The 12,399-nt window shown below is 44.0% G+C and overlaps 1 protein-coding gene across 1 annotated transcript in view; it reads right to left on the bottom strand.

Moving 5' to 3' along the window:
• The window catches only part of LOC126355407 (solute carrier family 22 member 13-like), an 88,312-nt gene that overhangs the window by 22,326 nt on the left and 53,587 nt on the right, over window positions 1-12,399 (bottom strand). The window contains exon 2 of the mRNA XM_050005711.1: window positions 10,516-10,737. Within this exon, the coding sequence (XP_049861668.1) occupies window positions 10,516-10,737 (222 nt within the window). The remainder of the gene's footprint in view (window positions 1-10,515; window positions 10,738-12,399) is intronic.

Below are 12,399 nucleotides of genomic sequence, written 5' to 3' on the forward strand. Positions count from 1 at the left end.
GCATGGGTTGCTGTACCTGCACATGCCATCCAAGCTTTGTTGGACTCAATGTCCAGGCGTATCAAGGCCGTTATTACGGCCAGAGGTGGTTGTTCTCGGTACTGATCTCTCAGGATATATGCACCCAAATTGCGTGAAAATGTAATCACATGTCAGTTCTAGTATAATATATTTGTCCAAAGAATATCCGTTTATCGTCTGCATTTCTTCTTGGTGTAGCACCTTTAATGGTCAGTAGCGTAATTTTACAAGAACGATACAGTTTTGCCATATGTCCGTCACGTTACTTTCTTCTTCTCAAATCCCTTATACTGGAGTTATTACTTATATTTTAGTAAAAATTCAAACGAGGCCATTAGTCGCGTGCAGATTCAAGAGCTTTTAACAGTTAACGCAAGGTGGTAACGTTGTATTTGATTGATTGAAGGAGTGTTGCGCTGAGTGTTGGTATGCAACAGCAAAAATTGCATGCATGTCACGATAATATCAAAAATCACAATTCGTGAGGACGAACTCTTCGAATTCGAATCTCGATTACAGCACGATATTTTTCAGACAGCGCCACAGTTATGTTACACACAGCGGTGTTACATCCTAGCGGGAGAAGGCTGCAAATATGTAAACATGAAGCATAAAGATGTAGAATGTTAATAATGTCTGTTTCATTCGGACGTTTTTAAGAATTTACACGTAAATGATTCGATGGCATTGCTTTTCAGCACACCTTCGTAAAAAGAAGCTAATGCTAGACGATTGCAACAAGAATTTGAAGGAATGTAAAGTAAAAGGACTTCGGAAGAACAACTTCTGCTTGTATAAAAGTAAATATGGTTTTAGCAAAATTTGAAAGGAAAGCTGTCAACATTTACAGTAAATAACAAACTCCACTTTTAATCCATAGGAGGAAGCGGACGGACGGAAAAAGACAATGAAGGCGTCTATGACTGGCAATAATTGTTCTCTAACGTGATACAAGAAGAAGTGAGTGTCAAATAGGAGGAAGTAAGGATCGACTGAGAGGCAGTGTTCAGCAGAGCTTTGGAAGAATTGGGATCTGTCGAGGCAGAAACGGTAGATTATATGTCTGCTTTATAGCTACAATCGTTGGCAGAAGTGCCAGTCAAAACCATTGATGAAGTTAGTGAGCAGCATGTATGATAATGGTTGCATAAAACCGAAAATTACGAAGAATACGAACTAAACAATTTCAAAGACGATTAGAGCTAGCCATGAGAGAATTATTGTATAAACAGATTCACGGCTCCTGTATGCTAATTCCTGACGAGAAGAAAACACAAAAAATGAATAAAGAATGAAGATCTGTTAGACGTCGACGGATTTGGGTTCAGGTTATTTGAAGGCACGATACATGGCGATCCAGCGTTTTACATGGTAGTGAAGCAACAACTAATAAAAACTAAGATATTTTCGTAGGGTTTTTCGACGGGGAAAAGGTGTTCGACAATGTAAAGTTGTGGAAGACCCCTGAAATACTCGTAAAAGTAGGTACACCGTATCGAGGAAGACGTAATACAAAACATATTTACTATGCGATCAAAAGTATCCGAACACCCCAAAACAGACGTTTTTCATATAAGGTGCATGGTGCTGCCACCTAATGCCAGGTACCCCACATCAGCGACATCAGTAGTTATTAGACATCGTGAGAGAGCAGAATGGGGCGCTCCGCAGAACTCACGGACTTCGAACTAGGTCAGGTGATTGGGATCACTTGTGGCATACGGCTGTAGACGAGATTTTCCCTAAACATCCCTAGGTCCACTGTTTCCGATGTCATTGTGGAGTGGAAACATGAAGGCAGACGTACAGCACAGAAGCGTAAGGCCAATCTCGTGTGTTGACTGACAGAGACCGCCGACAGTTGAAGAGGGTCGTAATGTTTAATAGGCAGACTTCTGTCCAGCTATCACACTAGAATTCCAAACTGCATTAGATCCATTGCAAGTACTATGACAGCTAAGCGGGAGGTGAGGAAACTTGGATTTCATGGTCGAGTGGCTGCTCTTAAGCCACACATCACGCCGGTAAATGCCAAACAACGACTTGTTTGGTGCAAGTAGCGTAAATATTGGACGACTGAACAGTGGGTAAACGTTGTTTGGAGTGACGAATCATGGTACACAAAGTGGCGATCCGATGGCAGGTTGTGGGTATGGCGAACGCCCGGTGAACATCATCTACCAGCGTGTGAAGGGCTTGCACCCCTCGTTGATTTGCTTGGCACTATCACAGCATAGACCTACATAGATGTTTTAAGCAGCTTCTTGCTTGCCACTGTTGAACAGCAATTCGGGGATGACGAATGCATCTTTCAACACGATCGAGCACCTGTTCATAATGCACAGCCTGTAGTGGAATGGTTACACGACAATAACATCCCTGTAATGGACTGGCTTGCACAGAGTCCTTGTCTGAATCCTATAGAACGCCTTTGGGATGTTTTGGAACGCCGACTTCGTGCCAGGCCTCACCGACCGACATCGATACCACTCTTCAGTCCCGCAGTCCGTGAAGAATGAGCTGCCTTTCCCCAAGAAACCTTCCAGCACCTGACTGAACGTGTGCCTGCGAGAGTGGCAGCTGCCACCATCAAGGCTAAGGGTGGACCAACACCATATTGAATTCCGGAAATACGGACGGAGGGTGCAACGAACTTGTAAGTCATTTTCAGCCGGATGTCCGGATACTTTTGGTCTCGTAGTGTACGTGAAAAAAGGTGAACTGGTAAGTATGGACCACTGACTGAGAAGCTATTGTGTTAGAAAGGGCGTAATGTAGGTATGTAGTTTATTTGTTCTTTTGTTCGGCCTATATACTAGAAAAGCAGTCTTTAGAAGTGGGATTAAAACTCAGAGTGAAAGAATGTCAGCAATAAGAAAGGGAAATGACGTTCCTATACATGTAGAAGTGGGAATGTATTTCAGGACCTGATAAATGGAGTGAATATTCAATGAGTAAAATGGAACGATAGAGAGTAATGGAAAGGAATATGTTTGGACGCAATATAAAATATGATGACCGTGCCGAAAAGAACGAAAGAAGCAGACGAGGCCAGGCAAAGAGATTATTTCGCTATTTACCTCTCTTCTTTCAACAGCTTCTTGTTTGGTTTTACGTAAACTCGAGAAGCCATTTCCAGAAAGTGATACATCATAAATACAGTGACGGCCTGTATCATTGTGACCACTGCTAGCCAGAGACTGAATTTGGCCCGGCAGTGTTGCAGGCATGCCGCTTGGCCCAAACTTTACTTTCTTCAGCCTCTCAAAGATATGTTGCGAGTTCTTTTTACATGCATCGGTCTTTCACTGTGCGGCGGAAGCAGAAAGGGTAAATGTTTAGCGAAATGAAACACTTGTTCTGTAGAGCAATGCGTACTCCAACCAGTTACAATAAGATCAGCACTCGGCCAGACGACACATCAGAAGAAAAACCGATAGGAACACCCTTTCTGTCATACATACCCAGAGGACGGACGAATCGGCCGCATACGACGCAAACACCACTCAAAGACTATTTATAAACAGTGTCTCTGATTGGAAAACGACAAAAAGCGATCTACTTGCAATGTTGGGAATATACTACACACGCTGTACATGTGAAAAAGTCTGTGTGGGAATTACTAGACGATCCGTCAACATCATGAACTCCGAACAAAAAAGGTATATCAGACAGCGACGAGTGGAGAAATCGACGGTGGCGAAGCACGCGCTTTGTGAGACCGACAAAATAGTTAAATCTCGCTTTGGGGAACAACTCCCACGCCCGTTTCATCGGGGAAGCCATAAAATACACAGATACTTCAATAGTATTAAAGGTCTGCAGAAATGCAATATGAGGCGTAGTGGCCTTGTTGCCCACAAATTGCCTTCGCCAGAGTGTTTACTGAATAACAGCCTTAAGGCTTTCGATGGTACATCGTTTTAGAAGGCTAAATGGAAAATGTGCGTAGTATCACTGGTACAACAATGATTACACTGAATCCACAATATTACTGAATCATCTACGGAGATCTTACCACGTATAAAATATACCATACTGAAAACACTGCATGTACTAAACATGTGCGAACATAGTAAGTAGTAATCTGTTGTGGGCAACAGACGAGTGCAGACTAATTCCTGCTACTGCGTGTAATCTTAAGTGATATCGGCAACAAGGAGGCGCTAGGGCAGCAATATGTCTATTATTTACATATAGCACTTTTACATATACATGTAATAAATTAGACGGAGTTTAAAAATTAAATATGAGTAAAACTAGTAGCTCATCGTATCAAATTGTTCAAAGAACTAATTGCGCTATTAAACTGATACACGCTGTAATTAACAGGACATCAGATGGCATTACTAATGAAAAACAATTTCAGCATACAAACAATTAACAAATAGTAGTTTATGAATACAGCCTCCATTTACATCCATTTAAAACTATAGTGAAGGGAAAAAGTCGCAGTTTTGTGCCGTAACCGAGAGTTGGTAGGTGTGTTTCTACATCTGAAAGTCGATGTCTGATAGATTTCGTGCCATTCGCATAAGAGTGCCGCTAGTAGTACAACTATGAGTATGAAAGTACACGCTGTAACAGTCGCGAGCGCTAGTTAACTTTGAGACTGGGCATGGTGAGTTGATGTTAACCGAGAATACTTTTAAGGCGACAAAGACGCCATTAGTAGGGCTCACTGACTGTGGGCGAGGTCTTGTTACACGGCTCCGAGAAGCTGGATGTTCCTTCTGCAGAAAGCCTTGCAGGTATGTGGCCATTTTACTTGATTGCTGGCGGCAGTAGTCACGAGAGTGGTGTCACATATCGATACCACCTTACGGGCGCTATACAGTTGGTAACGGAATTGCAAGTTTCCGTTAGACGCTGACAGTGGTCGCGCAGGATCAGTGGACGCAATGGTGAGCGACCGCTGAGCCACGCCCCCAGCGGCTGTGTACTAAGAGCGCCCTCTGCCGCCGGAATACAGGAGGGCCGGGGGCAGCGACTCAGCCCACCTGTACTAGGAGCCAGTTCGCCTTGTGACTAGTCGCGGATCAAACACCACAGTTCGTGGTTAGTACATCAACACTTTATTGATGTCAGTGATGAGCTGGACTCTGTTTCTTGCTGCTTTATCTGTATTCAATCTTCCTTCTCTTGGACAAATATAAGTTAACTAATTCTTCTGTTTATACGAGATGTGATTGGGAAGTCTTAGGAATTGGCTTGTAATTGTACAATGGTGGTACTTACATGCTACTGTAATGCACCTCCTTCAAAATAGTTCCCTTCTGACTGAACACACCGACTCCAAGGGTGTTTCCATTTTCGGAAACATTCCTGTAATTTTTTTCCTGAAGTGTGTTAAGCACGCTCTACGTATTTGCCTGGATGTCTTCAGTCGAGTCAAATCGCTTCCTTTTCAGTGAAAATTTCAGTTTAGGAAGAAGGTAGAAGTCCGCAGAAGCGAAATCAGGGGAATATCGCGATTGTGGAAGCACAGGAATTTTGAATCTGGTCTAAAATTCAGCGGTGGAGAAGGCACGATGAGCCGGAGCATTGTCACGGTGTAGCGCCCAACTCCTGTCTTTCCACAATGCAGGCCTTTTCTTCCACACCTTTTCGCGCGAACGCTCAAGGGCACACTTGTAGTATTCCTAGTTAATTGTCTGTCCTCTTGGGGCAAATTAATGATGCAAAATACCGGCAGAATCGAAAAACAAACCCAACGTTTTCTTCACCTTCGACCGACTTTGATGTGCTTTTTTCAGTCGTGGCGAACCTCCATTCTTCCACTGCGAAGACTGCTCTTTGGTTTCATGATCATACCCATATACCCTTGATTCGTCACCTGTATTTACCCTATTTAATAAATCTGGGTAATTTTTAGTCCTATTAATTAGTTCTTGGCACACTTCAAGTCGGTATTGTCTCTGATTACTTGACAACACATTCGGGATGGATTTTGCGGACACTCAACGCATGTTCGGATCTTAAGTTAAAATTGACTAAACTGCATAGAAATTTAAATGAAGTTCATCAGAAATCTCCCTAATTGTAAGTGTACGATCAGAGCGCACTAAGTCGCGAACTTTCACATTTTCATTCGTTTTTGAGGTGGAAGGACGGCCGGACCGTGGTTCATCTTCAAATGATTCGAATCCGTTTTTAAATCTGTTCAAACAGGCAAAAACATTTTACTGGCTAACACAATTATCTCCAAAATCTATTTTTAATAATTCGTGATTGTCAGAAGCAGATTTCCTGGTTTTAAAAAAAATTCACACAAGCTCGTTGCTTCGTTTTTACGTCCATTTTCACGCAGGCAGAATCCGCCAACAAGCGCTAACAGACCCAACTCATCCAACTGGCACCTCGAACTGAATAGAGGAAGTGCAGTTCCCTGTCAGAGGGCGTTCAAGGACAAGGCAATGACTCACTCCCCACCCTCCGTATACCTGCCCGTCAAACCAGTAAGCAGTAGTGGATCCATTCTTAAAACCTTCCAGTCATATCTCGTATGTTCACTTGGTTGCTAATCCTTTCTGCCTCTGTCCAGACTTACTATGACCACAGTTGCTACACCATTAATTAGCCCACCTCTCTGTAACGTTGTAATCACGTCGTACACAACAACGAGAAGGCACAGTTGCAAGAAGGCTGGGCTCCAAACGAATACGTCGCAATACCAAGACGCGTATGGCTTTGGCGCATCATGACTGTATTTGCAGCAGCAATTTGAGCGACAGCTGGCACAACAATGACACAGCGAACTGTTAAAAATCGTTGTCGACATCTTGCCTTGGCTTGCTCGGTCACCACATCAGGACAGTTCCCTACCAGGCGCCTTCTAGCATGCATCTGCTAACCCTAAACCACCGCCATTCGCAAGTAGTGGTGTCATGCGAGAGCTCATTGGTTGATAGGGTCAGCGTCTCTTGTGTTTTCTGATGAAAGCTGGTTCTGCCTCGGTGTCACTGATGGCGGTGTATTGGTTAGAAGGAGATCTGTTGAGGGCCTGTAACCAACCTGTATGTGTGCTAGACGTGCTGGATGTACACACTTCAGTTAGGCGCTGCAGTCTGGAGCCGAGCGACCGCTACGGTCGCAGGTTCGAATCCTGCCTCGGGCATGGATGTGTGTGATTTCCTTAGGTTAGTTAGGTTTAATTAGTTCTAAGTTCTATGCAACTGATGATCTCAGAAGTTAAGTCCCATAGTACTCAGAGCCATACTTCATCCACAAACATACGTCCTCTACCTGTACAATAGAATGCAAGCATGTTTGCATGCTTGGATTCAACATTCTAACGGTTACACTGGTTATTAATGTACCAACATTTCACATTTGTAATAAACATATTTTTTTAATTGTTTGAAATCTTCTGAGACTTAACTGCTAAGGTCATCAGTCCCTAAGCTTACACGCTACTTAACCTAAGTTCTCCTAAGGACAAACACACACACCCATGCCCGAGGGAGGACTCGAACCTCCGCTGGGACCAGCCACACAGTCCATGACTGCAGCGCCCCTAGACCGCTCGGCTAATCCCGCGCGGCGTCATAAACATATCTCTCGCTTACATTAACCTGTGATTTTGCAGTGTTAATCACTAGGCAGAACCCTACGTAAACACAAGTTAAAATAATCTTCTGGTCACAAGCGAAGATTAGTGCCCTTCTTGGTTTGGTAAAAGGTGATGTGGGTCTGCAGAAAGCAGGGATCTACAAAATTCCTTGCTAGGGTGGCAAAGCTTGTATCAGTCAGACGACACACACAGTACATGATGCGTTTTATTACCACAGGACAAGCTATGGGTTTTTCTGCCACGAAAATCTTGGCCCCTAGGAGTAATGAAAGAATCTGTGAAAATACGCCTAGCACAAAATCTTATAAATCGTGACGGCGGTTTTCAATTGGACAAGGCTTGGGACCCAGTCATCTCTCTAATTTCTTCTGAGAGAAGTTTATTCATAATGAAGCATCTATCGACATCTGACGTCTGGTTTTTAGTGACGCTAGCACACATTCCGTCAGAGGGAGGCCATGTAGCTCTCACTTTTATGCATGCACCTGCGCTCCACAGGCAGAATACTAACAGAGGGCGCCGATTTCGATAGAGGACGCTCCTGTGATGGCAGTCAATGGACATGTGTTTCCACGTCGAGTTTTGCTGTAAAGCCGAAGCTGGAAACTTGCAGTCTCCCAATACGCTGATGACATCGCCTTTCTGGCTCTCTATCCTACCCCTCAATGGTCCCAACGCACCCTCCAAACTCACCTTGACCAGTTCACCACTTGGTGTAACCAGTGGTTCCTTTGTATCAACCCCTCCAAAACACAGGTAATCATCATAGGCCATACCACCCACTCCTTCTGTCACCATGATTCCTGCCTTACCATTTATGGTTGTCCCATCCAGCTCACGCCCACCCTGAAATATCTTGGACTCACCCTCGACCATCACCTCACCTGGAACCCCCTTACCACCCAGCAGAAAGCCCATTCCCACCTCTGCTTTCCAAAACTCTTGCACGGCCAGACATGGGGATTTCATCCATCCACCATCCTCCACACCTATGAATCCCTCATCCATCATCTTTCCTCTATTATGCCAGTGTTGCATGGATCTCTGCCCCCCCCTCCCACTTTCACAAGGCCCCACAAAACCTAGAATGCCACCCACTCCACCTTGCCTTCCATGTCTGCATCCTTCCCCCACAAGACTCCTGTATGACCTAATCCCCTTCCCACCTCCTCCTTTTCCTCCAACATATCTGCATACTTTACACTGTCTGCAGGCTTGATTTCCCCCCCCCCCCCCACCTCCTGGTTTCCTCCTTCCTCTCCATCCCCCACCCATTGCTGCGCCTCTTTCGCTATATTCCTCCATCGCTCTGCCTCCACACCCTCCATGTCCTTCATCACGACAATTTGCAGCACCTTCCCCTCCAGGATGTTGAACTTTGCGATGGCATCTACCCTTCCTACCGAAGCCATACCTTGTTCCCCCTCTCCCCAGGGCTCTCCTTTTCCTCTCCCCTCCTTCTCCCAGAGCGGATTTTCCTCCTTGCCCCACCGAGTCTCTGCACCCCCACCTCAACTGTTTCCCTCCCATGTCGTTCCCTCCCTGGCCCCCTTCGGTCCCCCCCCCCCCCCGCCCATCCCCTCCCTCTCGCCCTTTAGCACCAACACTCTTCCCTTTCTTTCCTTCTTCCTCGTCTCCATCTCCCTGGCAGATCCTCACAGTGTGCTCATTATCATCAGTGTGCTATGTCGGTGTTGTGTTTGGTGCTGTTCTCCCCTCACATCAGAAGCTATGATTTTAATCATGTGCTGGACTTGTACACAGTGATGCTGTCGGTGACTGTTATGCGCTACGCCGCCCATCGCTACTTTTATGCTCCTGCCATAATTCGCCTTGTGTTTCTTTTAATCGTCACGGTGTGCGGTTTTTGGTGTACAGTTTTTAGATTTTTATCACAATTTTTAGTCGCCCCCTTTTTACGCGATCTTTTATGTTTCCTCTTTTATATGTCTGTTTCGCCATAGTTCCTCTTTTATGTTGTTTTAAATGTCTACATGTTCTGTACTTACTCTCTGTCTCTCGGCTGAAGAGCAGCGCCCATGCTGCTGCCAGGCCGCCCCTTATGGGACACTGAAATACAATAAAGAGAAAAAAAAAAAAAGAGCTAGCAGTCTCAGGTGACTGACACTCACCTGGAGATGGTTGGACAATTGCCACCCGAAATATCGTGGCAAAAAGTCAACATGATACGGCTGCAATCCCGAAACTTCAAGAATCGGATCCCACCTTTCCTGTTCCCATCGCGAATGGCACGTGGAAACTAAAAGGCTTCACATGGCTCTGAGCACCAGGGTACTTAACTTCTGAGGCCATAAGTCCCCTAGAACTTAATTACATAAATCTAACTAACCTAAGGACATGACACACATCCATGCCCGCGGAAGGATTCGAACCTGCGACCGTAGAAGTTGCGTGGTTCCAGACTGTAGCGCCTAGAACCACTCGGCCACTCCGGCCGGTGCATGGAAACAATAGTTGTCAGTAAGTATCTGTATTAGCTGTTCTCTACATCGGACACACTTCGAAGATGATGAGAGAGGAATTCATGGAGCAAAAACATGGCTTCGAGACAGTGACCAGAGTTTTATCAGCAGGGACTATATGCTCTTACATAGCTCTGCACTAACAGGGAATATATGATTTTACACAACACTGGTGCAAGGTCATAGAACGTAATGAAGAGTAGGCATAAAAATAGTACATGTAATAGAAACGTTGACTGATATTGACACCAAATTCTAACTCATACCTTACATACATTCCGAGAAAAAAAACGGTGGGGCGTTATTTATCAAATAACCGTCGCAGTTACATTATTCAGAGAAACTACACAAGTTTCTAAGCAGCAGTTTCGGTATAATCTGAAGTAATTATACTTAATGAACTACAAATTAATGAACCTAACATTTTGTTCCACTCACCTATTGAGCACAAGTAAAATCGTATTTTTGAGGAGATTCTTGTTGGTTATGATGATTGTAAACCCCATTTTCGAAGTTCTTTGTTGACACAGAAAATCAATTTTTTTCGTGATGTCAGGAGACAAAGTTTTTCCGTTTGTGTGCGCTATACGTTCCAGGACCTCATAAGCGTCTTCTGTGCGTCCTTTATTTATCAGCCATCGTGGTGACTCAGGCAGGTACCTGCAAACAAAAACGTGAGTTTTTAAATTTTTATTCGTGGTTAGGATCATACGTCTAAATCTTTCTTCGACAACAACTGTTAGGAGAAACTCAAAGTATTTCAGTACCTTCTTTAATAAGACGCTTGTTTATTTCAGTTCTAAATATTTCTCTTTGGTCCTGTTTGGCAGTATAATACAAATTAGGATAGCTAAGCTTGCTAGATACTTTCGCCCGAAAAGGTTATAGCATCCCAATACATAACAATCACGAGCGAGCCGCAAATGGATGAATTAGCTTCATAACGCCTCAGCAGTAGAACTCTCCTCCCCTCTCTCTTCTCCTTTGTGTGGAAACGTAGGGGAAGACACTGAAAGCTGTTTTACACTCACTGTGCACTACAGCTAGCAGGTATTTCAGGAACTTCGAGGTGACTAAAATTGGACACCAGTTGCAAGGCATTTATTTTAATTCAGTCTGCTGCTGTAGATGAGCATGCGGCCAGATACTGGTCCAGTTTAATAGAACATTAAAATTAAATCTTATGCAGCCGATATCTGATATGTTGCTTCAGCCACTACTAGCCGTGCCTGACCTGCCTCTTTCTCTTTCTAATGAGGTACAAATGTACAAAGCAGACACAGTTACATTCACAAAAAATAAAAGACAATAATGTGCGTTAAAGTAAATTTGAAAAATTTTATTCAAGTGTTTTGCGATGTACAATAGTTTTGGTGTCTCTGTATTCGCGAAGTCAAATAATTTTCTCAGCTGCCCCACCTCTCAGCATGCAACATAAAGCATGGATTTTCCAGATTTAATACGGAGAGAGGTGGCGCATAACATTTTCACACACACACACACACATTTAATATATTTAACATATATTTGTACATGTATTTCATCCCTAACACTACCGAATTTCCCACTGCAGTTTCTGAATTCTAAGGAAAATTGCGATTCTGCCAGCTATGATTATCGTCTGGGGAAAAAAGACTGTCGCTGCAACTGTTTGATTCACTGTTGCTTTACACGATGGGACTCCACAGAGGACGTTACGACGTAACCATAGAATTGACCCGTGCTTCTTGATCTTGGCCTCCGGAACAGCCTAGGAAAATTATTGTCTCGATGCAGTGTTCATTCTAGCGACCTGGTTGATACACTGAACAACGCAAATGAGAAACTGATGGCACTTTAGTCTTTTAAATATCGGGATTAGTTAAATATTACAAATCGTCCTCGGACGTTTCCACATGTTACCCTTTCTTAGCTTCACCCCACGTCTAGGGGCGGTTAGGATATACTACCCCATAAGTATTATTTTGTACACACAATGAGTCATGCATATGCAATATTTGATTGAAATTAGTACTTGCGTTCCTAACTTAAGCTACTATGTCACCATCTGTTCATCTTAGTTCTTACCTCCACAGATACCTTCCCTGATGTGCACACATCAAGGGCGCCTACACCTGGCAGCAAGGGAGGATCTCGCCCTCCCACCCCCCCTCCCCCATTAGCTCCCAGGAAAAAGAAAAAAATGTAATGTAGTCAGGTATTTCGATTTAAAAGTCAGTATTAGGCAGGTTTTTAACGGGATTGTAAATGGAATTCTTTTATGCCTACTCACGAGTCGCCACTCGTCTTCCAGTACTATCGGCTTCAAATTTGTCCCGAATA

This window comes from Schistocerca gregaria, chromosome 3, assembly GCF_023897955.1.
Source record: "Schistocerca gregaria isolate iqSchGreg1 chromosome 3, iqSchGreg1.2, whole genome shotgun sequence".
Lineage (NCBI taxonomy): Eukaryota > Metazoa > Arthropoda > Insecta > Orthoptera > Acrididae > Schistocerca > Schistocerca gregaria.